General features: G+C 52.0%; 2 protein-coding genes across 6 annotated transcripts; both read left to right on the plus strand.

Moving 5' to 3' along the window:
• Positions 1 to 4,709, plus strand: LOC104833122 (oxidative stress-responsive serine-rich protein 1-like). 2 transcript variants are annotated; one of them, XM_010569692.1, is made up of 4 exons: positions 1 to 59; positions 507 to 627; positions 2,304 to 2,414; positions 3,082 to 4,709. In XM_010569692.1, exons 2-4 carry the CDS (start codon positions 551 to 553, stop codon positions 3,764 to 3,766), a joined length of 873 nt encoding a protein of 290 aa, XP_010567994.1. In that variant the 5' UTR covers positions 1 to 59; positions 507 to 550; the 3' UTR covers positions 3,767 to 4,709. The 2 variants fall into 2 exon arrangements, with proteins under 2 accessions (XP_010567994.1, XP_010567993.1); XM_010569691.1 differs by lacking the exon at positions 1 to 59 and having other exon boundaries at positions 176 to 627.
• A 4,550-nt stretch (positions 4,710 to 9,259) lies between these two features.
• GDAP1L1 (ganglioside induced differentiation associated protein 1-like 1) lies at positions 9,260 to 22,912 on the plus strand. Of its 4 annotated transcripts, XM_010569693.1 has the most exons (7): positions 9,272 to 9,451; positions 12,312 to 12,528; positions 14,518 to 14,550; positions 15,950 to 16,123; positions 18,258 to 18,355; positions 18,519 to 18,633; positions 21,510 to 22,912. In XM_010569693.1, the coding sequence occupies exons 1-7, from the start codon at positions 9,272 to 9,274 to the stop codon at positions 21,851 to 21,853; spliced, it is 1,161 nt and encodes a 386-aa protein (XP_010567995.1). In that variant the 3' UTR covers positions 21,854 to 22,912. The 4 variants fall into 4 exon arrangements, with proteins under 4 accessions (XP_010567997.1, XP_010567995.1, XP_010567998.1 ...); XM_010569695.1 differs by lacking the exon at positions 14,518 to 14,550 and having other exon boundaries at positions 9,260 to 9,451; positions 12,312 to 12,504; XM_010569696.1 differs by lacking the exons at positions 14,518 to 14,550; positions 15,950 to 16,123 and having other exon boundaries at positions 12,312 to 12,504.
• The last annotated feature ends 2,547 nt before the right edge of the window (positions 22,913 to 25,459 follow it).

The following is a 25,459-nucleotide window of genomic DNA, read 5'->3' on the forward strand; positions in this document are numbered from 1 at the left end:
GGGAAACGGCGGCCCTGGGAGGTGAAGCGTTGCGCTGCCAGGGGCTACGGGGCGTTCGTGTAGGCTGGGGGTGCGGCGGCAGCAGCGTGGGGCCTCTCGGGGGTCTGGCGTGGGTTCCCTTCCCCTGGCCGGCGCGGCTGTCACGGCGGGAGGTCGCGCAGGGACGAGCCGGCGGCGGGGGCAGCGCCCAGCTGTCCCTGGCTCTGCTGGCGGAGCCCCCCTCGCCGCCCCAGCCGGAGTCGCGCTGGTTGGCGGGGTATGTGTCGCCGGCTCACCCGGTGAAGTGAAAAAAAAAAACCAACAGACGCGTCGTTATTTTTGACCCAGGCTGTGCCTGTTCTGAGGAGCGCGGGGTGTGGAGCTCACGGTGAAAAGTGAAGGCAGGTCTGGGCAGCGGGCAGTGAGAACGAGCCGAAGAACGAGCATCCGTTACACGTGTCTTTTCGGGTTTGTAGAGACCATGCGTGTTCAGACCTCAACATCGCATCCTAACTTCTGTATTTCAGTTTATTCTATATGGCACAGCTGGTTACACACTGAGAGCCCATCAATGGACTTGGAAGCTAAAGATGAAGAGGAAGAGAGCCTGCAGACAGCTTTCAAAAAGCTGAGAGTGGATGCAGCAGGGTAAGTGAGCAGCAAAAAGGACTGTCTAATTTGTCAGTTTCTTATTATGTATTTGCATTTGTTTTCTATTATTTTGAATCTCAAATGTCATTTGGTGAGAGGTTCCTTACTCTCCAAGAGGAGACAACTGCCTCGCTTCACGTGAAATGCAGTCGTTATGACTGCCTAGTAGGCAAAGCAGTACTTTATTACTGACTAATTTTGACACAATATCCAACTGAAATTACACAGTGATTGTATGAAAACGTGAAATGACTTGCCCAAAGCGGTGAACCCGCTCTTAACTGTTGTGGTAGCCAAAGTCACCTTGCGCGATACAGAACTTGTTTGTCCATTCGTGTAAGTGCTAGTGTCTTCAGCCACGTTATCAGCCTTGACTACAGTGCATGAAGATTTGCTTGGAAAGCGTCTGAAGGACAGCTCCATCACTTCGTAGTGTGCTGGAGAGCCCAGTCTCACTGGAAATTGTCAGGCTAAATATGAGCACTGATCATTTCTGATTTCGGGGGATTTTGTAGAGTAAAATGTCTGCAGACAGTCTTATACTAAAAACTTACTCCAGAACACGCTGGGTATACTGATAATATATAGTATAAGCATCCTCCTTAAAAGTAGGAGTCAATAAAATTATGCAGTCTAACACTTTGTGAGGTGGTTCACTTGAAGCCTTTTGAGAATTCACAGACACAAGAGAAAGCTTTGTATTGATAATTAATGTTACCTCGTGAATTCATCTCCATAGCCACCGATACTGTGAACTCATGACTTCCTCTGCATGTTGAAATACATTTTGCTTTGCTACTTGTTTCCTCTGCTTCAGGAGGTTCTGTTAAATGTGGAAAAAAATAGCTGTTCTCTGACAAGGAACTATGCTTGTTAAGCGTACCACTTCTGATGTCTTACCAGTGACAGACTATGTGGAATTCTGGTTGATTCCTGATGATATCTCCTTAGGCATAAAAAGATCTTGTTTTGCAGGCATATGTTTTGAACAGCTCGTGTCTTGTGACTAATCCCCTAAGATCAACTTTGGGCAGAGTACTTGGGCTCTTCTGCTAGGATTTCGGCCTCGTTTCTTATGATTTCCTATCCTGTGTTCCATATCACACATACAGCCATCATAAATACAAATTTGCGTGCTGAGGCATTTATGTTTGTTGTCTGGACCTCTAGAGCCAGATTTTTTTTTCATTCTATGTTTATCTGGGAAATCTAATAAGAAATAAATTAGTAATCTCTCCGTGTCTGTTGTTGTACCTCATGCACTGCTCCACTGATGACTCCTCAGCCTGCTGCTATGGGTTCCAGACTTTGCATTTTAGATGAGTAGGAGTCTATCTTTAACAACTATTGTCTGACAAGAACATTTGGAAACTGAGTTTACATTCCTTTCATGTGTCATTTTGGTCCAAACAGGGCATGACATCAGCCTCTGGGCATTTTGGCCTCCTTTCATTTCATCTCACCTATCTTTAGACGCTTGACAGAGGTCAGTGTAGTAAGAGTGGTTAGATAAATCTCTGTCATATCCTGTCTCTAGCCACTGACTATAGAGGAAGTCAAGGCTGCAAACTTACGTGTCTTAGCTAAGCATCTAAAGCGAATAGGCTGAATCTAGACCTCTGAAGCAGTATGTTTAGGCATTACTGTAACGTGACGTTTCCCTTTTTACTCAGATGTATTGCAGCTCTGTCTGTGGGCGACGGGACGATTCTCAGAACACCGATAAGAGCAGCCATGGATGGAGCCAAGCAACAGACTGTCTGCTCAAAGGAAACATGGCATGGGTAAAAGATACCATTCACTGCACTGTGCATGTGCTTCTGGTTTGAGACACTTAACGCTTGTGTACTGTTTCCAGTGAAAGTTGTTGTTAATTAGTTGCTTCAACATATCTTTTTTCTCCTTTCTATTACAAAACTTTACCATAAGTGTTTGATATGATGTTTTTTAAGGGGCTTTCATCACAGACTTTAAAAACAATATTGCCTCTTAGAGAGGGTACCTAGAACTTCCTTCTCCACTGATTTCCTCAGAAGTCCTTTTCTTCAAGTCTTATACCTTTGCAATCCCCTCTCACCTCTTTCTCGGGTTATTTTATTTCTGTATTGAAGTACCTGCATATTCAGTGCGATTCTGCCGGCAGCTCCAACTGATATCCAGGTTCTGCACTACAGTTCCGTTTGGGATGACAGAGTATCATTTGCTTAACACAGAAGATCTGGGGGGAAGTGCCTTTAAATAAGGACTGTTTTTATGTGTCTTTCCTTTGGGGGAGCCCCAGCTTCTTCAGACTCCTCCACTGTCGTGTCAAAGATTGTAAGTGACCAGCCACCTGATTTTTCTAAGCAGAAAAAAACATCTCAAAAATGTTTTTAGTCACATTTTAGAGCTTATTGAGCTATGGTGTAGATTCTGGAGTTACCTACTTGCTCACCTGTTATAACCCTGCAGGTGTGTGAGAAAGCCTTCCAGAGGATCGGCAAGAGTCCCACGTCGCAGACGCTCAAAGTCTCCTGTCCTGCATCCTCCCAAGTTTACGTATTGCAATATGAAAGCCAACAACCAGCTGAAACACAAAACCCAGGCAGACACATCAAAGGGTAGTATCAGTTCAGACATTTTTGTTACAGCAGAACACGGTACGAAGGACAGGCACGATTCTCACTTTGAGGCCAGTGATGACAGAACTGAACCTTTGGAAGCTTTCACCGCCGAAGAGCCTTTGGAGAAGTCAAGAGGGAATTGCCCTACTCTCTCCTCATCCTTTGAAACTAGCTTGCATTCTAGCCAAACCTCAGATTTCCAGTCCTTATCCATGCTTAGCAACGGCAGGCAGTGCCCTTGTACGGACAAGAATTGCCAGTGCAAACAGTGGCGAACCATGGAAGTGTACTCTTTCTCTGGCTTGCGGAGCGTCCTGTCAGAATGCGAAAAGGCAGTCCTAGGAGTCCATGCTCAGTCTCTTCAAAATAGATCCCCTTGTGGGACAGCCTCATCAGGTTCTCCTAGATCTTGTTCTGAGCAGGCTCGAGCCTTTGTGGATGACGTGACTATTGAAGATCTTTCTGGATACATGGAATACTACTTATATATTCCCAAGAAAATGTCTCACATGGCAGAAATGATGTATACTTGACTGAAAGCAATAGAGAATCCTGAATCAGAGTTTGTGATAACGATTGGGTTAAATGCCTTGTTAGTGCCATGTTGTCACTGTTGTGCGTTTCAGCAAATATTTCTTTGCCTCATACAGTTCAGTTTTCTACTAAAATGAAAAATGGAATATAGTTTCTGAGCTTAGTTCTAAAAAGAATGCACTAAAGTCTCTGAATACCTTAACAAAAGCACTGTAGATCAAATGAACTTCCTTTGTTTTTCGGTTTGTGCTGTGGATATTCAAGCTCTGTATGCTGTTTTCACTATGTTTTGAGAGAATTAAAAAAAAAAAAGCATTTTAGGTTTTTTTCTGAAATTTTGCAAATGTTTGGAAGGTTCATTCTTAATGTGTCCCAGTACTTAGAAATGTTTCATAGTCACAGCTCTATCCTCCTCATGCTACTCAAGAGAGAAGAATGAGAAGGCATCCAGTATTTTGCATAGGATGGATTTCCTTTCCTTGAACACTGTCTGGCTCCTTTTTAGTTGAATCAAATTGTGAATGCTTCCTCCTCACAAATCTGTTGGGAGGACCAGAATGTGCGGGTGTGTGCTTGGACCCTTTCATAATCTAACTAGCTCACTCTTAAGCAGTTCTATTTTTCTGCAGATAAGTGAAGCTCTTAGAAGCAAAAATATATTTTGTTATTTGTGCTTTACAGATGGAATAATTTAGCGAGGAGTGAAGCAGGCTAACAGTTTTTTTGGGCCACGCTGTCTCAGAAATGGAGATGGTGGAGCCATCTATACAGGTTGTTTCTGAGTATGTTTGATACACAAAGCAGTGTGGAAAGAGGGTAAACAAGAAGTGTGTATCATACAGGCTTTGTGGTGTAAAGCTATAACAGTCCTTCTGGTTGAAAATATTGAAATGAAAAATTTTGTTGCTGAGACTTGCATTAATAAACGTTTGTCAAAACCCAGCAAATTAAAGACTGAATAATTTGACTTGCTCTCATCTCCCCTCAAGACCTATTTTTTAAAAAAAACACAACGCAAAAGCCTGCTTTCAGTGTCAGCTGTACGCACGTGCTAAACAACCGTGTTTGAGTAAAATACTGCGGTTTTTACTTACATGCTTAAAAATTAGTGGTCAGCAAGCCAAGGAGTCAGAAGCAGTTGTATAAAAATAGATTGTAGCAGATGTAGACAGTTGGCCTTGTATTCTGTGCTAGAGAAGTCTCAGACATTCTAGACGATAATCGTTGTCTGCAGATTTTACTCTAATCATCCCTAAAATTTACACTACGAATCCAGGAAGTTCAGATTTAAAGTTCAAATAAATCCAAATAAGTTAACATAAGAATACAACTAAAACTTATTTTGCTCTTAAGTGTCATACAGTTATTTAGCATGTGATACTGGGTTGTACTCTCAAATTAAATTTAACTGATAACCTAAATTTTTTCGGGTTAGTACTTTACTGTCCCCTTCCCTTCCCCTTCCTCTTCCAGCACTATCCAGCATACACACACACAGACACACAGTTTTGGTTTTCTTCACTTTCCCTTCTTTCTCCCTACAGTAAATCTGGTATAATACATACTTGGCTTTTAAACGTAAATGTTTAGTACTAGTTATCTTTGCTGCTGCTGTTTTTCAAAGGCTATTTCTGCTTCAGCAGAGGGTGTCTGCTCATGTTCCCGTTCATGTTTTGGCTTTGTGCCCTCTTTAAAATCGTTTGAAGGTATTGTTGCTAGTCACAGTGTTTCTCCCTTTTAGACTCTTTTAACAATTACCTTGCCTCTCGGTGAGCGTTGACCTAGAGTCCATGCATACGAAGCTGGGGCACAGATCTTTAACATGCACAATACAGTTACTTAAAACCAGTATTGGTTGTCCCCACTCCCCTCTCGAGCTGGAGCCCTATGAAGGGGCACAGCGAGGCTCTTGTCCCCCAAAACATGGTGTGGCAAGCCTGGCTCGAGGTCACCTTGGTGCAGTTGTGTCTGCTGTGGAGCACAGTCTTGCTTCTCTTCTTTAATAAAGTGTGCACAAACCCCTGGAAGTGTCTAGACCTTCAAGATGGTGTTACATAAAACTAGTAGTGATCGACAATGTTGGAAGGGCACAAGGCCATATTCAGCTGTGGAGCGGGGCAATGTGCAGTAGACCTGCAGTGTCCAGGGAGAGTGAGGGAACTGGGGAAATCGTGGAGGTTAAACTGGTCCAAGATACACCCCGCAGTTTAGGGCTGAGAAGTGAATTCAGATTGCCAGAAGGCCGGATGGGAGGGAAGAGCCTGAGAGCAGGTTCTCAGGGACCATTTCTGTAATGTCCTATGCAGGACAGAAGTAACTAGTAGTGAGGGGGGGGAGAAAGAAAGGGATAAAAAGAGACAATAACTCAGTGGTTTAATATTCTGCCTGAATTACTGTTTGTGCTAGTATTCCAGCATGTCTAGTGCTGCCTGAGGCACAGGAAGGGCAGATACTTTGGGTTCTTGACTGCAGCTATCAGGCTTTTAGCAACCGTACTGAAGCGTTGCTGCTGACATTCCCATTGCTCAAACCATCTCCTTTGGGTGGAACAAAGAGCAATAAGAGAGGCCCCAAGCCCAAACTTACTGTTTCCTTCAAAGCCTTCCCAGTTCAGCTCACCCACTTCACTCCTCTGATAACTCACTGACTCCTGCTTGCTGCCTGCCAGAAACCTTAAGCTTTACTAGCAAACGGCATCTTCTCTGGGAATGCCTGCACATTAGCTTGATGGATGAGCATCAGTGCTCAGCCTCAGAGGTGGCCCAGTACAAGCAGTGCTGAGCACAGCCCTGCCAGCCTTACTGCTCCCAGCCTGCTACTCTACCTGCCCCAACAAGCCTGGGGAATTTTTTTCTGTCCACAAATGCTCTAGGATGTGTCCCCAGTCAATATACAGAAAAATATGTCTAAAATATTCTGAGACAGCACAGTGGGCTTGCAGCACCCCCCAGGGCTTTCCTTAGGTCCGATCCCACCTCACTACTTCCTATCTCAGCAGATGCAGGCTGGGGTTTTTTTTCAGTGGCTTCCCCCCACCCCCAGCACTTTACAAGTTACTTGCCTGTCTAGTTTCAGGACTAGTTCCACGGAAGCGTGATGCAGAAGGGCACCATGGATCAATAATTTATTTCTCACCTTACAGAAGCCAAACTGAGTCCTAGCTAAGCTTTACATTGGCAGACACTGAATCAGGCCACCAGGAAAAAAAAAATAAAAATCAATGGAGCTGATTCTACAGCCTGATCTCCACCCCCTCCTTCTAAAACAGGGAAGGTGCTTCCGTGCCTGCAAAGTCCCCTGACTGACTCTGGCCGGCTGCTCTCTCCCCTCTGTAATGTTTGCATCAGCTCTGAGATGAGACACCCCAGATAGATTGTGTATTTCTGAACTGCCAGCCCCCACAATCCTGCCCTGATGGCACCTTTTGCCAGGGCTCTGCCAATGCCACCGGGTCCAGCCGCACAGCATCCCACAGGGCAGCCCAGCATCGACCCCTTTCGCAGGCAGGGAGGCTGGGGACAAGAGCTGGGGATGTTCTCAAGGTCACACAAGGTCAGGGCAGCCCTAAAGGGGGCTGGCACCAATCCTGCCCCGCAAGCCTTGCTCACTTTAGCAAGCCAAAACCTAGCTAAATAAATAAGTGCCTCCAGAGGTGCCACGTACCTGCATGACCCAGAGGGATGAAGCAACTTGTCATTTTTTATTCCCAACGGTGCAGCATTCATTCATCACAAAATATGCCACTAGATGGGGCTTTCTGGACAGCAATCCACAGGAGAGAACCGCTTCTGCTTGGTCAGGCTGCTCCTTTCCTAAACCCAAAGGTGAGGGGAGCCCCAAAAGATGCTTCCAGGGCAGCGAGGGTTCTCCTGCGCAGAGCAGGCGGGAGGGAGGCTGCAGAGTAGAGAGCAGGACAGCACCATGCGATGGGGCCAGCTCTTCGTTCCAAGCCCAGCTGGCTCTGAGTTTGCAGCAGTGGGGGCCACCGCCCTGACTTTGCAGCCCCAAATCAGAGGCCGAGCCAGAGCCTTTCCCTGTGGGTGTCCCCGAGGCCAGTGTGGGGTCTCTGGCAGCCCTTGGGAAGCCCTGGGCTGGGGAGGGAGGATGGTTTTGGGGGCTGCTGCCTATGGGGGAGAAAGCAGGGAGGAGGCAGGGCAGGCCATAGCACTTCCCCGCCTCACCCCTGCGCCATCACCCTCCTGCACGCCCTTGGGAGCAGGACATCACGACACCAAAGAATTCATTTTCACCTCCCAGTCCCCAGAAAATTGCTCCTTCTGCTATGTTGATGCAGCTGGGTACCAGTTTGGCCCCGCTCCCTCCCAGTGCTCTTGGGTGAAGTGTGCCTCAGTTTCCCCACTTGAGCCAGCTCTCCCAAACCCTCCCCTGTTTCCAACCTCACCGGCTCCAGCGTGGGTGGAGACAGGAGCAACACATGGAGAAGCTGCATTCGCACCCAGAGCCCTCTTGCAGCCCCGAGGCGCGAGCTGGCTCCCTGTGCCTGCAGAACCCTCACGTCCATCCTCTCCAAAACCTGCCTCTACAACCCCCATAACCAGGCTGGTTTTACCCCCTGGCACTGGCGGCTAGTCCCATGTGTGGGAAATTATCGCCAGGCTGCCAGATTGCTGGAGATGGAGCATGACGAAGCCCAGTGTCATAAAATACAGGCCCAGATGTCCAGGTCGCTGTGCCCAGAAAGGTGTCAGCTGCCTACACACGGTTGCCTGCAAACCTCTGGGTGATGCTCGTAGCGCCCTGAGAGCAGCAGCTCCTTCTGGAGCTCCCTGAGCAATGGAAACCCAGCCAGTTTGCTACTGTTAATTCTGGAAATGACCCCCGACCGTGCCTGCTTTGGTGCAGGAGGGTTCGTCCGGTTTGGCCCAGCACCCCGGGGCTCTGGTACACAGCGAGGGCTCCTGGGCTCTACCCCGGTACAGACTACATAATGCCCATTAGGCAGTAATTAATCTGTGCTCTCCAAAATTCACTGAATACCTTTAAAGGGCCATTGCCACTTCTTTCCATGAAGGTTGCAAGGCAGGCAAGACACCTGCTAGGCGTTTTAAAGCCAGTATCCATCAATGTGGCTATTTATTACATATCTGCCATATCTAAACGAGTCAAAAAAAAATCTTAATCTCTGCTGCAAAATATTCCTGAGGAGCCCCAGGGGCTGGAGCTGCCCGGGATTGCCGAGCGGGCAGGCTGGCAGGCAGGCAGGCAGCAGGAGCCTCCGCTGCTGACTCGCCTATCGAAGCGATGCCTGCGCGTTTCTGTGGGAGCCCCGCCACGAGCGGGGACGGGCTGCGATTTCACCCACACCACCGCCGCTGCTGCCACCATCGTCTCCCGTGACCCTCGGCACCCACCGCCCCGCGCTGCCCACCCCAGCCGGGGAGATGGAGCTGCCCCGGGAGTGATGCTGCTGGCAGGAGCCCATGTGATGCTGGGCTAGTGCCGCTCGCTCCCTCGTCCCTCTCCCCGCTCGCTCGCAGGCTGTCATGGCGACTCCCAATAATGTTACTCCCACCAACTGCAGCTGGTGGCCCATCTCGGCGCTGGAGAACGACGCAGGGAAATCCACGGAGGGGGAGGAAAACCAGGACCCGACAGACCCCGCTCTCAAATCCCAGGACAGACTGGTTTTGTACCACTGGACCCAGTCCTTCAGCTCACAAAAGGTAAAAAAACAATCACTCGGCCGGGTTCCCAGGGAGGAATCACCTCCAGTCCCCAGGGCATCCCCTTCGTGGGGAGAGCGAGGGGCTCGTCCCCAGGGCTGCCGAGGGCAGCAGCCTGTGGCCAGGCAGCTCTTTTGTACCTGCAGTTCTGCATTGTAACAGCATCTGCCTGGGGAGGGAACGGGGGGGGGCTCAGCCAAAGCCTGCTTTTGCTTTGGGATCGTGGCGGGAGCCGCCTTGGCTTTGTGCTCCCTCACAGCCCCACTCTGGCGTGGCCAGGAGCGCAGACAAAGGCTGAGCCGGGCCCCGGGACCACCCTGCCACCGGGAGAGGGGGCGGCAGCCCCCGAGCCAGGCTCCTTCCAGGGAGCGGACCCCAGCACGCAGCAACGATTTACCCCTGACATTGCAGCAGCGCCCTGGAAATCCAATTCCTGGGGTGCCCCAGGGAGAAATCACATTTTCCAGGCAATAGTAAATGCTCATTTTGCAGCACAGCAGCTGTATAGCAAACCCGACCTTCTCCTCCCGGCTCCAAACCCCCCATCATTCCCACACCGTTAATGTTATCTGGGGAACGGGCTATTGAGGGGTGGGGGGAAGACAAAGTTCCCCCAGTCCAAGGGCCCCCTTGAGTGCGGCGGGGAGGCCGGGGGAGGCGGGGGGCAGAGGCGCCCATTCCTACTTGCAGGCACAAAGAAAGGGGAGGATGCCCAATGCAGCAGGGTGGCTGCACATGGTCGGCTTCGCCGCCGCTGGCAGCTGGTGACTAATGAGCTTCTGATCCGCACCGGCGAGGGATGCTCGTGCCCAGCTCTCCCGCCTCACTCTGGCCTTGCTGTTATTTTTTGTCTTGCTCGTTTGGCCGCCGGCAGCGCTTAAGGCACTTCTTGTAGGGGGTTTCCTACAATCGGCCTCACCTTTGCGGGGCTGGGGATGCTGGGGACAGGGCATGCACACCTAGAGCCACCGGGCCACCTGGCACCGCTTCGAGTTTTGCTTTTGAGGTCACTTGCAAGGGAAGAGCGTTTGCTGGAAGGTGGACAAGCACAGGCTGGTGTGATGGACGTCACAGGGCTGGGAGCGGCAGGGGCTACACGGGACCCCCCTGCAGAGGAGTTTTGCTGGGAGCTGGCTGCGGGCAAAGGTTTTCCTGCTCTGCCTCGGCCACTGCTCAGAACCACCCTCCATGGGCACTGGGCTGTTTGTGGGAGGGATCCTGAGCCCCCGCCAGGATCTGGCCCTCCCTGCAAAGAGATTTTTGGAGTTTTACAGCCAGCATTGGATTTTTACACAAGATGCCACACAGCAGCCGTGTCGGTGCTGCAGGGACTGGGTAGGGGGTCCGAGCACATTGTGTCACCCCCAGCTGGGACCCCTCCTTGGGGTGCTGTCAGGGGCTCCCCTTGCCTGCAGGCACTGGGGTTACCCCCTGAGCTGAGCCCTCCTGCCCACGCTGCCTCATGCCCAGCAGCTGCCTCCTGCCAGGCCTTTGGCCTCAGCTTGTTTGAGAGCAGAACAGGGAAGCACGGGGAGTTTGGGGACAGATGCCCTGGGTGATCCTGCCCAGGGTTTATCCATCAGCTGGGAGGAAAAGCCTGAGAGCAAGTTGCAATTGAGGGACCCAGGCTTTTCCTTGTTTGACTTTAAAAGAAAAAATTAATTTGCCAGCCCTATAAATAATTAATGACTAATTCCCCAGAACTCTGAAGTACTCACAGAAATGCTTATATTTGTTAAGTTGTATTTTTAGCTGCTGCTAGTTAGAGGAAAACAAGTGCTTTTCCCTCATTCAGTGGTTCTGTAAGACGTGACTGTTTCATGTCCCCTGAGGTTTGGTTTTTTTGCTCATTTGACATACTTAGTTTATAATGGTCAGGTTTTTATGACCCAGAAGCCTAAAATCCATCCCTGAGTGCATATTTAACACCATCTCAAGCACAGAGCAAAGTAGCAGGATCAGCCCTGAGGGCTGTCCATGGGCGATGCGGATGGTGCCCCAATTTCAGCCCCACTCCTGCCTCCTCCTGCCCCTCCGCACCGCTAGACTCGGCTTTCCCACCCATGAGAGGGGTGGGTGCCACCCCAGCGGTGCTGCTCGCTAGCCTGGCGCTGCGGGAGGGCAGCAGCAGGGGAAGGGGAAGGCAGTGGTTTTGGCACAGGAGGTGCAAAAGCAATGGGTGATGTCCCCAGGCCGGTGGCAGAGTGGAGCAGGAGTGATGCTGTGCAGGGGCTGCTTGAAACCCTCCGTGAAACGGAACCTTTTTCCTGCTCAAAACATGCCCAGCAAAGCCATCTCCCACCCCCGAGCATGGGACATACCTGAGTTAGCATCTGGGCATCCTTCAGCCAGGTGGTAGCACACACTGCATGCAAGGTGTAGTGTTGCTGCAGCCTCTGCTGCTGCTGCTTCCTCCTCTTCCTCTTCCTCAGGTGTGTGCTGGGCTTTGCTGGGACCCACAGCAGCATCACTGATTCCCCCCAGCTGGGGAGCTGCTGCCTCTCTCCGCCTGCTGCCAAGGGATGGGCTTGCAGCCCACCAGGACCCCTGGCCCTTCCACCTGTCACACGGGCCACCAGTGACCAGCGGGAGGATGGTGGTCCACGATACTGCAAAGTTAGGATGGGCTTGGGTGTCCCCCATTTGCTGGGAAGAGAAATCTTTACTTGGCTGCCTGGATTTTGCAGCTGCCCCATGCCAAGAGCTGCTTGGCTCCTTGCAGGACGAGCATGTGTCATGGCACATCACTGTGCTTAAGTGGCAGAGAAGGGCCAGGGATGTGCGATGGGATGGCGGTGGGGCTCTCAGGGCCAGCTCGGTGCATGGGGCTCAGCCATTTCTCCCCGGCCTCTTACCCTAGGTGCGGCTGGTCATTGCGGAGAAGGGGCTGCCCTGCGAGGAGCGGGATGTCAGCATGCCCCTGATGGAGCACAAGGAGCCCTGGTTCATGCGGCTCAACCTGGGGGAGGAGGTGCCCGTCATCATCCACAGGGACAACATCATCAGTGATTACAACCAGATCATCGACTACATGGAGAAGAACTTCACAGGAGGTAAGGGGGGGCTGTGTCTTGGGGGAAACTTGGCTCTAATCCAGATGTTGTTTGCGAAATGCAATGTCCTTTCAAGTTTCTGCTTTACCCCAGAAGAGCAGCAAGCCACCAGCCCTCCTCAAACTTTTACGTTTTCCCATGAAAACAAAGGATTTCCAGCTGAAATCCCCAAATGTCCGTTGGAAGTGCTGCTGGGAGGCGCTGGGGGCAATTGTAGCTGGGTGCCCCCTTTTTCTGCCTTGGAGGTCATGCTCCCAAAGCGGAACATTTCCCCCCATTCCCTTGGTGCGTGGTGGCATCTCACCAGAGCCACAGCTGGGGCATGGCCCATGGGAATACTTCTGAGTTCAGCTACCTTTGTACTTTGGCATTGGGTAATGGTACAAAAAACCCCAGTAAATCCTTATAAGTGGCCCTGCTGAGACAAGGTGCCTTTGAGCTGGGTGCTGCTCCCGTCTCCCCTTCCTCAATGAGCCCTGTGCCACTGGTCATGGGCAGGGGACCCTGCCATCGCTGGTGTTGCTGTGCCTCAGAGAAAACTGCCTCTTTAAAGTAAAACAAAGCCAGCGGGTCTGGGGACCACGGGAGGAGGATGTGACACAAACCCAGAGGAAGGCACAGCCAGGAGAGGGAAGCTTGTATTCTCCCCTGGAGCAGGGCTGCAGTCAGCGGCCAGCTGAGCCCGGTACACCAGGATGCTGAGACGGCGCTCGAAGGCGGCTATTTGCAGGGCTGCTGCGACAAGCAGCCTCTCCCCAGCATCTCACGTCCCTTCGCCCTCATTTCCCCAAAACTGCAGGCTGTCGGGCTGGGACCCTCCACTGAGGAGGCTTCAAAGCTGAGCAGGGAGCTCAGGCTGTGCCATCACGACGTTCGCCCCAGCATCCATCCTCCTTGCAAGAGAGACATCAAAAACATCTCAAAATAGCTCCCAAAGCAAGGGCGTCTTGCCAGCTCAGCTGCTGTCCTCTCCCAGCCCCACCACGGTGGTGCTGCTCGATGGAGGCACAACGCTCACTCGCCGGCGGGGCAGCGGGGATGGGATCGGTCAGGAGGAGCCCACGCTGGCAGCGGCTCCCAGGGAACGGCAGCCACTTTCCTGCCTGGTGGCAGCCGAGGGGCAGCAGGGAGCATCGCTCTGTGGACCCCCCACTCTCCAGCAGCTTCAGCCGGTCTCTGTGAAGGGCAGGTGTTCCGGCATATGTGACAACAGGCTGTCCCCAGTGGGAGGGGGACACAGTGCTGCCCATGCACTGGGAAACTCCTGTCATTGAGATTTTCCAGCCAGGTGCAATTTCTTACCTTTTCACTGAAAAATGGAGAGGGGAAGCTCCAGGGAAGAGGGCCCAGAGCATCACTCCCTGCTGTGTGCTCTGCTCCGAGCCATTGCCCACCAGCGCTAGTTGGCAAAAGCATTATCAGGATGCCATGGCGTTGGTCCGAGGGGGAAACACCCAACTTGCAGAAACCTGCAGAGCTTGAAAATGCCTTTATAAGAAGGTCTATTCACTGAGTTACATTTTCCCCTGGGCTGGGAGCATGGTCTTTTTCAGTTGCTTACACACAAACTGAGGGTCAGCTATCAGTAAAGGGTGGTGTGATGAGCAATGTTTTTCTTTCCCCAAAAAAGCCGTGAATAGTGCCAATAAGGACCTGTGAGGGTGCTTCTCACTAGGGCACCACCCAGCAGTGCCAAGAAACCACTGATGAGTTGGCTGGTGGCAATGCCTCTCAGAGCCTGGGCGAGGGGCTTCTCCAAGGGCTGCACCCCCAGCCCCATCCTTCTGAGCCTCCCCCCATCCCACCTTTGCACAGTCCATCCCTTGCTGAGTATATGCAACAGCAGGCCATATGTGCAGGTCTGCCGTGGCGTGCAAAGGCAGGGCGAGCACCATCCCACCAAAAAACCTCCCTGGGATGTGCTGAAGGACACGGGCTGGTGGCCAGCATGCTGCTATTTCATTGTGGTTGCTCCGTCTCGCTGCTGGACAGGGCAGTCACTCTGGATGTGCTGGTTTCCAGCCTCGGTCCCAGCCTGCCCATCAGGTGCTGGCCAGGAGTCCTATGGAAGGAGCACACAGGCTATAGGTCAGTTATTATTATTTCATTCAGCTGATTGCTTTTTCTCGGGTGGAAAATCCCTGCTTGGAGAGTTGGAGTCCAGGCAGTGGAGGCAGCGAGCAGCCTGCGGGCAGGGAGGAGCTACCAAAACCTCCCCTTGCTCAGGGGACAGTAATGCTGATGCCCATCGGTCAGAGACAGCCCTGAATCAGAGCTGTGAGGACTTTTGCAATACAGGAGCTGCCAAAATTTCCCTGGCTCCTGTCCAGCCGCAGGTGCCGGCAGGCATGATGCTGCCTGGCCCAGGGCAGAGCGAGCTGTGCATCTCTGCTGAGCAGGCATCACCAGGCTGTGCCCGCAGTCCTGCTCCTGCCGCTGGCAGCGGGGCTGGGCAGAACTTTCATTTCAGGCCCTTAGTTAAGGAGCCGTGTTGGCCACGTCTGCCAAAGTCCTTCTGCTGATGTGCCTTAACTCAGCCCAAGATGCTGGCGTGCGGTGAGCCCTGCACTGTGGACAGCATGTAGGCAACTGGGTGTACTGAGTCCTGGTGGTCAATTTACTCACTACCTATTAAATGCTACCTGAAAATGCCATAAACCTTTATGATCCCATAAAAAAAATGGACCTGATATTCTTGGAGACAAGAGCAACATTTCGCTCCTTGTGGTGTCATCCACCGTGTCTTTTGAGCTGAAAGTGTAATAAAAAGAGCAGGATACAAACTGCCCTCCGCAAAAGATGAATAAAACAAACCCAACAAGGCAAGGAAGGTGCCAAGCCAGCTGGGGCGAGGGATGCTCCTGCAGCTGAGGCACCGGCTGAGCACCCAGGGAAGACGTGCTGGGCTCCGTCTTTGGTCATCTACTCCCTGATTACCCATTTTGAATGGGATTTTCAAGGAAGCTCAAGAGAATTAGGTGTCTCATTGCCACTGGTGTAATAAGTGCGTAACTCAGGAGATCCCAAACTCTAATCCCTGCGTTTTAGCTCTTTTCTGCAGAATGGGAAGATTTTGTTCCCCTTCTAAGAGATGTGAAACCACAGTGTACAAATTCAGGGGCTGCAGAGATGAAGGGCTTGCTACCCTGAGCTCCTGTGGACGTGGGGGCTGCGCGTGTGGGTAATTACATGTGTACACGTCCCTGTGGTCCTGAGGGTTTGCTGATCTCTGGGCACAGCCTGGATGCGCTCCTGGCCGGGATGGGCTGAGTGGAGAGGGCAGAGTATGGGGTATGGTTTTGAGTTAATGCACTGCCACAGCCAGCCCTGCATAGAGGTAGCTCAAGCAGGACTGCACACTGGTGTCCAGTGCAGGCTAATGAGCCACTCATGAGTGCCTGAGCCCCCCTGGGTCCTGCTAACAGCTTTCCCTTCGCCCTCGCAGAAAATGTCACCCAGCTGATCCCCGAGCCGGGCAGCCTGCTGCACTCGCGGGTGCTGCAGTACCGGGAGCTGCTGGACTCCCTCCCCATGGACGCCTACACACACGGCTGCATCCTGCACCCTGAGCTCACCACCGACTCCATGATCCCAAAGTACGCGACCGCTGAGATCCGCAGTAAGTCGCCTCTCCAGCGGGGCTGCCCAGGGCCGGCGCCAGCAGGACGGCTCCCCCAGCCCTTCCTTTAGGCTCAGTTTGCCTCTGCAGCCCGGCCAGCCACCCTGCTCTTGCTCGTCTCCCCTTTCCCAGGAAGGGACAGAGCTGGGAAATGGCAAAGCACAGCTAATCTGGGAGCTGCAGGCACCCTGTAGAGGCTTCCTAGCCTTGGGGGTGTCTCCCATGGGCCATGCAGGCTTCTTGCCCAGCTCTTTCTAGTGCACATGAATTTGCTCCCTCTCCTGCAGATTCCCTCTCCTGCACATCCCCTCTCCCTCCAATAGCTCTAAGGGCAGAGGTGGGTGACTACAGCCAGAGTTGCAGATAGTGGATGAATCGGCATAAGACTGTGTACCTGACCTTCAAGTGCTCATGAAACATTGACGATGCTTAATATAACTCAACAGCAAGGATTGCTCCTGGAGAGAGTCCCTTGCCAGAGAAGTGACCTTGTTAGGAGGGCACTGGCATGCCCCATGTCTCTCCCCTCCTTTAGGCTCCGGCCCCAAGCGGCACCTGTAGCAAACACTGTTCCTCTCCCACTGTCCCTTCAGCTGCCTGGTTCACAGATGGTCCCTCTGAAATGAGATGCACTCAGCCACAAAGAGAAATAGGCTGTTCCTGAGGTGTATCTCATGATCTGCCCTGCCTCTGCTGGCACCCTGCACAGGCGGCTTTCCCCATGTCACAAAGCACCACCTCCACCCCCAGACCTCGGGCAGATGCAGGGTGCAGAGCCCATCCCCTCCCCAAAGGGTCCTGCTGCGATGGCTTCAGACCCCGTCTGCCTTGCACCACCTCCCCAGCACTCTGCTGAGGTCATTAAAAATATCTCCCTGTCCAAAGCTCCTCGATGGTGGCATTTTTCCCAAGCCATTGCAACAGAGGGGCTATGGGCAGGTCCGTGGGATGCCCCAGTGCCTGTGGTGCCCTTCCTCCCCAGCACATCCCCTATGCCCAGGCAATGGTTGGGCTGCCCCGTTGCAGTGGGTGCTGAGGCAAATCCATGCAGTTGTGACCCAAGGAGGTGGTGAACCAAGGGCCAGGTTCTCCCAAGGGGAACAGGGGAACAAAACTGGGGTGATATCCAGGCTTCCCTCTGAGTTACAGCCCCAGGAGAGCTGGCTGGGAGCCTTAGCAAGCACGAGCTTCAAGGCTCGTGGTGGAAAACAGGGAGTTTCACCATTTTGTGGCAGTGTGCAGCCTGCTGCTGGCTGCCGCCCCAGCCAGCCCTGGCACCTCCCACACCCACGCATTGGCAGAGCCAAGCCCTTGTTGGAGGGACAAGGAGGGACAGACAGATGGTCCCTGGCAGGAAGAGATTAGCCCAGCTTCGGGTAATTTATGTCGTCCCTAAGGTGTTACTCTGCATCTCGTATTCTCTTCTTCCATTTACTCTGCTCCTTTCCCTCCGTTAGCTCCCTTGCACAAAGCCCTTTGCATCCTCCCCATGCCCTGGGAGGGAGGAGGATGGGTGTCTCTCCCATGCTCACGATGGGCTCCACACTACTAAATTGCATCCCCAGACACCGAGCCGGGCAGAACAGCTTCATTCGGGAGGGAGCATTCTCCCCCCCACCCCCGTGCTGCTCTGCACGCACACCCACACGTGGGCAGCCAGCTCAGACATCCCAAAGGATTGACCTGCTGGGGATGGAGCTGCAGGAACCAGGTTATGGGGAAGCTCAGGGTTGTTCTTAAAACAGTAAGAGACGGAGATCTGCTGGCAGCTCTAATATGAATCCAGCAAAGGAAACAGAGAGCTGAACCCACCCTGAAACCCACAGAGCTGGGACTGGCCACAGACAGGGAGGGGGATCTGCTGTACCCCGCAGCCAGTGCTGCCTGCCGTGAGCGGATGGGAGGGCTGAAGAAACCACGTGCCCTCAGGAGAGCGTGCGATGCCCCAGCCACCCACCCATATGGCAGCACAGCAGCAGCAAGCCGTGAATTTGGCCCATTTAAACTCTCTGGGGCGTTTTGTTTGGTGCCACAATGCTATTTTGCATGCAGGACGAGGTGCTTTGCTACCGGACACAAGGTCATCCCGACCCCTGCCAAACACAGCCCCCCCAGCCCCTCTGTCTCCCCTCAGGACATTTAGCTAACGCCAGCACGGAGCTGATGAAGCTGGACCATGACGAGGAGCCACAGCTCTCAGAGCCCTACCTCTCCAAGCAGAAGAAACTCATGGTAAGTAGGTCAAAGCCGCACACATCTCTGGCGGTGGGGGGAACATGACCCATGGACCTTCCACGGGCACCTGGTGCCTTGTGTCCCTGCATGGTTGCAGGGGCACGTGTCCATCCGTCCATCCATCCATCCATCCCCCACCCTAATCCTGCTCTCCACCCAGGCCAAGATCCTGGAGCATGACAACGTGAACTACTTGAAGAAGATCCTTGGTGAACTGGGGATGGTGCTAGACCAGATTGAGGCCGAGCTGGAGAAGAGGAAACTGGAGTACCAAGGTAGGCGCTGGGCTGCATTTATGGGGTGTTTTTCCACACAAGACTGAGATGAAACGCCAGGAAGAGCTGATGGCTTTGCACCTGATGAACATCCCCATGGGCGACCACCGTTTTTGGGTGTACCAATGTCATTGCAGCTGTGGTCTTACTAACCTCTGGCAAACCACCCCTGCTCTGGGGAGCCCCCGCACCCCTTGCCAAAGGGGACAGCAGGACCTCTGTCCTCATAGCTGCTCTGTGGGAGCTCTAAAATCATCGCAGGGTGGTGGCAGGTCCCCTCCGCCCCAGTGAGGGGCTGCCAGTGACTGATGCCCTGGCCGGTTCAGGAAGGAGCGGGCTGGCCCCAAGCTGTTGCACCATGAGGAGCACAGGCTGACAAAAGCGCAGGGCTGGGGACATGTCCTGCAGCCAACCCCCCTGGCCGCGGGACTGCTGCACATCTCAGTGGAGCACGGGCAGGGAAACCTGATGGGAATTTGAGAGGTCCTAGAGGGGTGGGAGCCTTTACAGGACTTGCGTCAAATGCCAGCAAGTGGGAGAGAGCAACACCAGCCATCCCCGACATCAAACACATGCTGCTGGGTGCCTGCCGAGAGCCACCCCAGCGCCCTGGCAGACAGGGATGCATGGGCACAGCTGGGCATCACTTGTCCCGCCGTCACCCCAGGCTGACACCATCATCCTCCTGTCCCCGTTGCTGGCAGGGCTCGTAACCCCAGCCCCAGAATGGCTGGTGGCTGCCAGCGCTGTGGTGCCAAGTCCGGAGCAGAGCCCAGATGTGGTTAATCAGGGGACGGCCCCGCAGCTGCCCCTGCCCTTGGGGCTGGCCTCAGCCATGGGGAGCCCTGCGTCACGCTCGAGGCCACACCAAAGGGCCCTCAGAGATGCCGAGGTCGGGCCCTGCAAGGCACCGGGTTGGGGATTTGCCGAGGGCCCTGATGCACTCACAGCAGCACCCTGCGTTGCCCTAATTGCCTCCAACGAACACTCTCATTAACTAATCTGAGAGCTGGGATAGCTCAGCAGAATTCAGTCTAATGAGGTGCCCTTGGAGGACGTCCTGGGTGCCTGGAGCAGAGGGGTGGCTGCTGCTGCTGCTACTGCCAGCACCTGGGCACTCTGCTGCCTTCGGTCCTTGCGTGCTGCTCCTGCCCCCCAAAGTCCCCCCACCGTGCCCACAGCCAGGTCAGGATCTCAGCAGCGGGCACAAGCACCAGCCCTTTGGCAATTTCCCAGGAGCCGCAGTGCAGCAGCTCTCCTCCCACGCAGCCCAGGCTGCCGGCTGGAGGCGCAGCGATGCAGGCAGGGCAGGGCAGGCAGGAGGAGGGTGGGAGATGCTGCAGGAGCACAGGGCGACCCCCTGCCACAGGCACCCCATTCAGCTGGGACAGGCTGGTCCAAACTGGGGTTGCCCCATGGATGCAAAGGGGACAAGTTGCCTTTGCTTGTGCTTCTGCCCCACCTTGGTGCTGGGAAGGGGTGCAAGGGGCTGGGGCACCCCACAGCTGGGTCCAGGTCTCAGCAGCGGGTGCAAGCCCAGAGCCAAGAGGGGTAGGGCCTCTCTCCCAAAGTCACCATCCTCACACGTGCTTTCTCCTTCGCCCGCAGCAGTGCCTGGGAGCAAGGCAGCCACCTCAGCACCGTTTCCCTTACCTCTGAGCCAAAGCATCCTCAGGGTCCCCACAGAACCCCCACAATTCATTAGTCACTGAAAACATTTATTGACTAATTAGACACAGGCAATCTGTCCACTTGGGCTGTGCCTCTAGCCGGATTAGGCAGGCTGCCAAGCGGCTACAAATGAGGGCTGCTAATTACCAGTAATTCCACTGGCCTCGCTCTGCAGGCAGCCCTACAGCACCAATGCCTGCACAGGGGTGCAATAAAGGTGCCTCTTTCTCCTTCCCTGATATAGCAGCCACAGGAGAGTGGAAGAGCCCCAAAATTAAGGATTTGGTGCAAAGCCGGGGGCTCAGGCTGGATGGGGCCAGATTTTGTGCCCCTTCTGTTGTTCTTCCTCACCTACACCTCCCTTCATCCGCCTTAGCTCCATCCTAGCCCTGCTCCTTAGCATTGAAATGGCAGCAGAGGAGTGTTTAACACTATCCTGGCCTGAGCCCACCTCTTGCAGCCTAACAACAGCTTGGTTTATTCCTGGACATCTCTCTGGTGAGGTTATTTCCAGGGTCCGTCAATGCTTTAGCGTCCGTCCTCATGACCAGCATTCACACTGAGCTCCGCCTCCCCCGAAAACCTGTCCCAGCACAGATGTGCTGCCAGTTTTGGTGTCCTGGAGCAGGGTCCCTGGTGCAGGAGAGCAGACAGAGGCAGGACCTCCCCAGCAGCGCACTGGGAGAGCAGCCAGACTGGGCTAGCAAATGGTTTTGATTCCTGAGGATTTCTCGCATCCCTAAAATAGGACAAGTTAACATGACACTCCTGAAACAGCTCCCAGTACAGCCAAGGACAAACACTGCTGCTCTCCCCGAGCACTAACACAGCAGAAGGGGTCACTGCACCACACCTTCCTTCAAGGGGGGGTTAAGGGCCCTTTTCCAGGGGCCTCCGGGGTACGGGAGGATGCCATCTCCTGCTGCTCTTGACTTCAGAGAGAGGCAGCAGAGCCATTTTGCAGACAGCGATTTGTAGCTTCATGTGGGCTATAAATGATAATCTCATATTCCCAGCTTTGTGGCCCCCCATATCCTCCATCACATAGCCTGGTAGAAGGGGTCTGATTTCTTGGGATATCAGAGCGCTGAGAAAAAGCACCCCAGGTCCAATGCAAATGCTCCTGCCTTTGTCGATCTTTTGAGCAAGCCTTTAGGTGCCCACCCAAGGGTTTCCTCTTATCCTACTTACTTCTCTCTCTCCAGGGCAGAAGTGTGAACTTTGGCTCTGCGGATGCGTCTTTACTTTGGCCGATGTCTTATTAGGAGCCACCCTGCACCGCCTCAAGTTTCTGGGACTCTCTAAGAAATACTGGGAAGATGGCAGCAGACCCAACCTACAGTCCTTCTTTGACAGGATACAAAAACGCTTCGCCTTCAGGAAAGTTTTGGGAGATATACATACCACTCTCCTCTCCGCAGTGGTACCCAATGCCTTCAGGCTGGTCAAGCGGAAACCTCCCTCCTTCTTCGGAGCCTCCTTCCTGATGGGATCTCTGGGGGGAATGGGATATTTTGCTTATTGGTACTTAAAGAAAAAATACATCTAGTGCTGGCTGCTTGGTGTTTAGTTTGGTGTCTCTGTGCTGTGTGAAATTATGATGAAGCCTCAGTAACTGTAATGAAATTTGAAGCAAGGTAATGAATAATTATATTGTTTAATGTAACATTCCATAGTCTAGAAGTAGAAACGTATACTGCAAGGAAATAAGACAACAACAACAACAAAAAAAAATGCGTCAACTTGTAAATGCCTTTTTTAGGTTTAAGTATTCAACTGCAGCAAGAGGCTCAGGGGTTCACGGGCTCAGCCGTGCTCACCGGGAAGCGACACCACCTCCGGCACCGGCCGGCTCCAGTGGGAGAGGCAGGAACCCCGGGAAGTTTCCTGACGCCCAAGTTAACTAATGGGACTCGGATACTCGGTCCTGTACGTTTGTGTTTCCAAATTGTTCACTGGCCACATTTCACACATGCAGATAGCGGGGACTTTCTTCTTCTAGAAGGCGTTGTGGTGTTGTGCTCGGAGGCTTTCCTGGGAGCAGGGTGCAGTAGCTGGTCACAGTCAAGGTGGATTTGCATTCTTCAACTATCCATTTTTTAAATTATTTTCATTAAAAGGAATATTTTTTATTGAGCTGCTTTTAGAATGTATCCACTTTCTACGTCTGGTTTTGGTGGGCTTTTTTTTAAAGAATTTAATGTCTGTCTTTAACTGCCGCACTTTTTTCCTGAGAGAAATCATTTTGACTTCCATCCTGAATTTTGGCACATGAAGGAGATTATTGTTTTAAGCCTTTTGGCTCTGTCTCTTGAGTTTTCCTTCACGGATTTGCAAAGCATCTTTCACCGACTGAGCATATCTGGACTCTGAAAAAGTATGACCATTTTCAGAACTTTTCAGCACTTTCCTGAAGGCACTTTGGCTTTCTCTTCCATCAGGGGCTCTTTTCTGTCATTTCCTCGCTGTGTGTTTTCTTAGAGACACTTTGCACAGAATCACATTGATGACTTTCTTGTGCCTTTTGCATGTTGGAAAGAATAATGGGCCTCACTGCTACTCATGCTTTGAAAACTGAGATCCTCAATAAACCATATGGGAGGAGTAACGGCTTCACATTTCTAAATGTGTTCAACATCCTTCTGCAGGAAGGGCAGAGGGATGTGCAGGTGGTTTGTGCTTTTTCTTGTGTACTGCCTTGGTATAAAACTCACATGGAAACAATATGTATTCCTCTTCCAAGGCACTCATTTCTGTAAGCGCTCAGCCTGCTAGGATCTCCTCTGGCTGGTTTTCCGAGTGCTCCGGTGATCCCTAGTGAGTCACGCTGCATCTTTAGGCTCGGGAACGTATGCCAAATGTGAAAGAAGTAATACGAATTGTGTTTGCCTCCAACTCAAAAATTATCTTTATGTATTTGAAAGCAGTAGGATTTCCCAGGAGCTTTGGTTCTTGATACAACCTGGCAGCGATGGAATTGTGAATATTTAGCAGGAATTGCAAGGGATGAGCACATAGCGATTAGACAGTGCAAAATGCACAAATTCATGCCGTGCTTGTCGCAGTTGTGTAGGTTGGCCTGACATACTGCTGGAATACAACAACCCGCATAGCTATGTTATCCGTGTTCCCCCCCAGTGATTAGGGCCACACTTAAAATTGGTGTGCAAGAACCCAAATCCACCACCTGCGCATGCAAACCAGGCACGTGCAGCCAAGGCTGCCGAGTCAAATGTTACAGACACATTCTCCCAAATACAGTTAGATATTTGCTTCACGGTATCAATGACTTTGGAAGAAAGTTACTTTGCTTCTTTTTGAAGAGGGAGGCAAGAGGGTCCCCTGAGGTCATCCCTTTTGCTGAATCTGAAAGGTGTAAGAATATACACAATGACCCATGGTCTATTAGCTGATGCTAAACTCCCCACAAGAATGTACGAAGATACACTGACATGAAACCCTTAACAGGATTTCATCCTTTTACCTTTGCCCGTTCTCCTGCACGGACATTCCCTGGTGATCTCCAAAAGCTGATGAAATGCACACGCTGGGTGTAGAAAGGAAGGGTAGAAAGGGGGTACAAGGCCAGGAAACCCAGAGAGAATGAGAGCAAATACTTGCACGTTCCCAGGATTTCAGCCCAAGAATGAGGCAGAAGGAAGCTTAGCAAGACCGCTGCTGGTTACTTTGCTCCTTGCTTTGTTAAACCAAAGAATAAATTTAAAATCATGGAGCAAATCAGAACTCTAAACGCTGGAGAAAATAGGTGTCTGTTTTGTTTTGGAGCAGACTGTTAAAAATGCAACTATTATAAGGAAGCCAGACAGAGCCAGCAGCTGGAACAAGGCACGGGTCAGTTTGGACCAACACGTGAGATCTGTCCGTCATGTTGCTTCGTGGGCTGCTGGGAAGCCACAGATGCTGTAGTGATGAGTTTTGTACAGGTTTTCAGCTAGAAATATTCACTAACAAGTCTTTCCTTTGGACCAAACTAAAAAAAAAAAAAAAAGCAAAAATCACTGAAGACAGTGCCATTCCCTGTCACTGAGCCTTGTTTCCCTGCTGTGGTAATGAAAAAATACCAGGACTTTGCTCCAGGGAAAAGCAATCTGTGAGAGTGATAAAAGACAATTAGTGTTACAGGCAGAGGCTGGATTGACATTCAAGACCATGCTGAAATGAACTGGGAGATGAATGTCACCACCCCGATCGATCCAGATTAGTGAGTTACTATAAGCAGCCCTGTGGTGATTATAGGCTGTCATCAGGAAAAGTTGCTTTTGTTCTAGCTGATCCGAGCCTAATCAGACAACTTCTGCTCTCGTTCCATTTAAAAGGGGAGACCATCACACTACATGGCCATAAGCCAGGCACTGGCCCAATGTTTACTGCCCAAGGCACTTTCTGCACACAGAAACATGAAAACAATCACAAAACCTGTTTTCTCACTCCAGGACTTCAGGCTTTCCTCTCAGCAAGGTGTGGGGTAACAGCAGCACCCAAGGGGTAGGGCTGGAAGGTGAGGCACCTCAGAGATACTGTTTGGAGCAAAGTCTGCACTGGGACACTTTACAATTTGCCCCTGGGGAATGGCTTGTGCTGTATCTTGCACCAAATACTCCTGTGTGCCTGATCCAACCCCAGTTAGGGTCCTTCTTAGGCTTTACCCTACTTGTACTTATTTACCCAAGCAAATTTTTATCCTTAAAAACTCTCTGTGTTTTAGAGGCAAATGTGCTTTTAGGCACCTCTGGGCTTTAAAATCTGCACCTGTGCTGAAATGTGGAACGTTTAATTATCAGAGGAAAGAAAATCGGGGGCTGCTTTGTCAAGTCCAAGCCCTCCTGAGCACCTGAGGTGGAGCTTCATGACACTGAGCGAGCTCACAAGGAGTGGTCACTCCTTCCCCCCTCCCAAGCCTCCCATTTAATAGGCTCCCAATGGTCACATTTGTAGAACTACAGCTTCTGAAATCTTTTTACTCCTACGGGTTTTGCTCAAAAGACTCAATTACAAAAACTGAAAATGTATGTGTCAGTCTTGCAGCTGACTGGCAGCTTTCTCCTTTGCTTGTCAAGGGATGGAGAAGACCTCTCCATGCAGAATAAAGGATTTCAAAATCAAGCTTGCCAGAGGACAGGGAACACACCACAGA

This window comes from Haliaeetus leucocephalus, unplaced genomic scaffold (assembly GCF_000737465.1).
Source record: "Haliaeetus leucocephalus isolate CR32 unplaced genomic scaffold, Haliaeetus_leucocephalus-4.0 Scaffold273, whole genome shotgun sequence".
In the NCBI taxonomy this organism is placed as follows: domain Eukaryota; kingdom Metazoa; phylum Chordata; class Aves; order Accipitriformes; family Accipitridae; genus Haliaeetus; species Haliaeetus leucocephalus.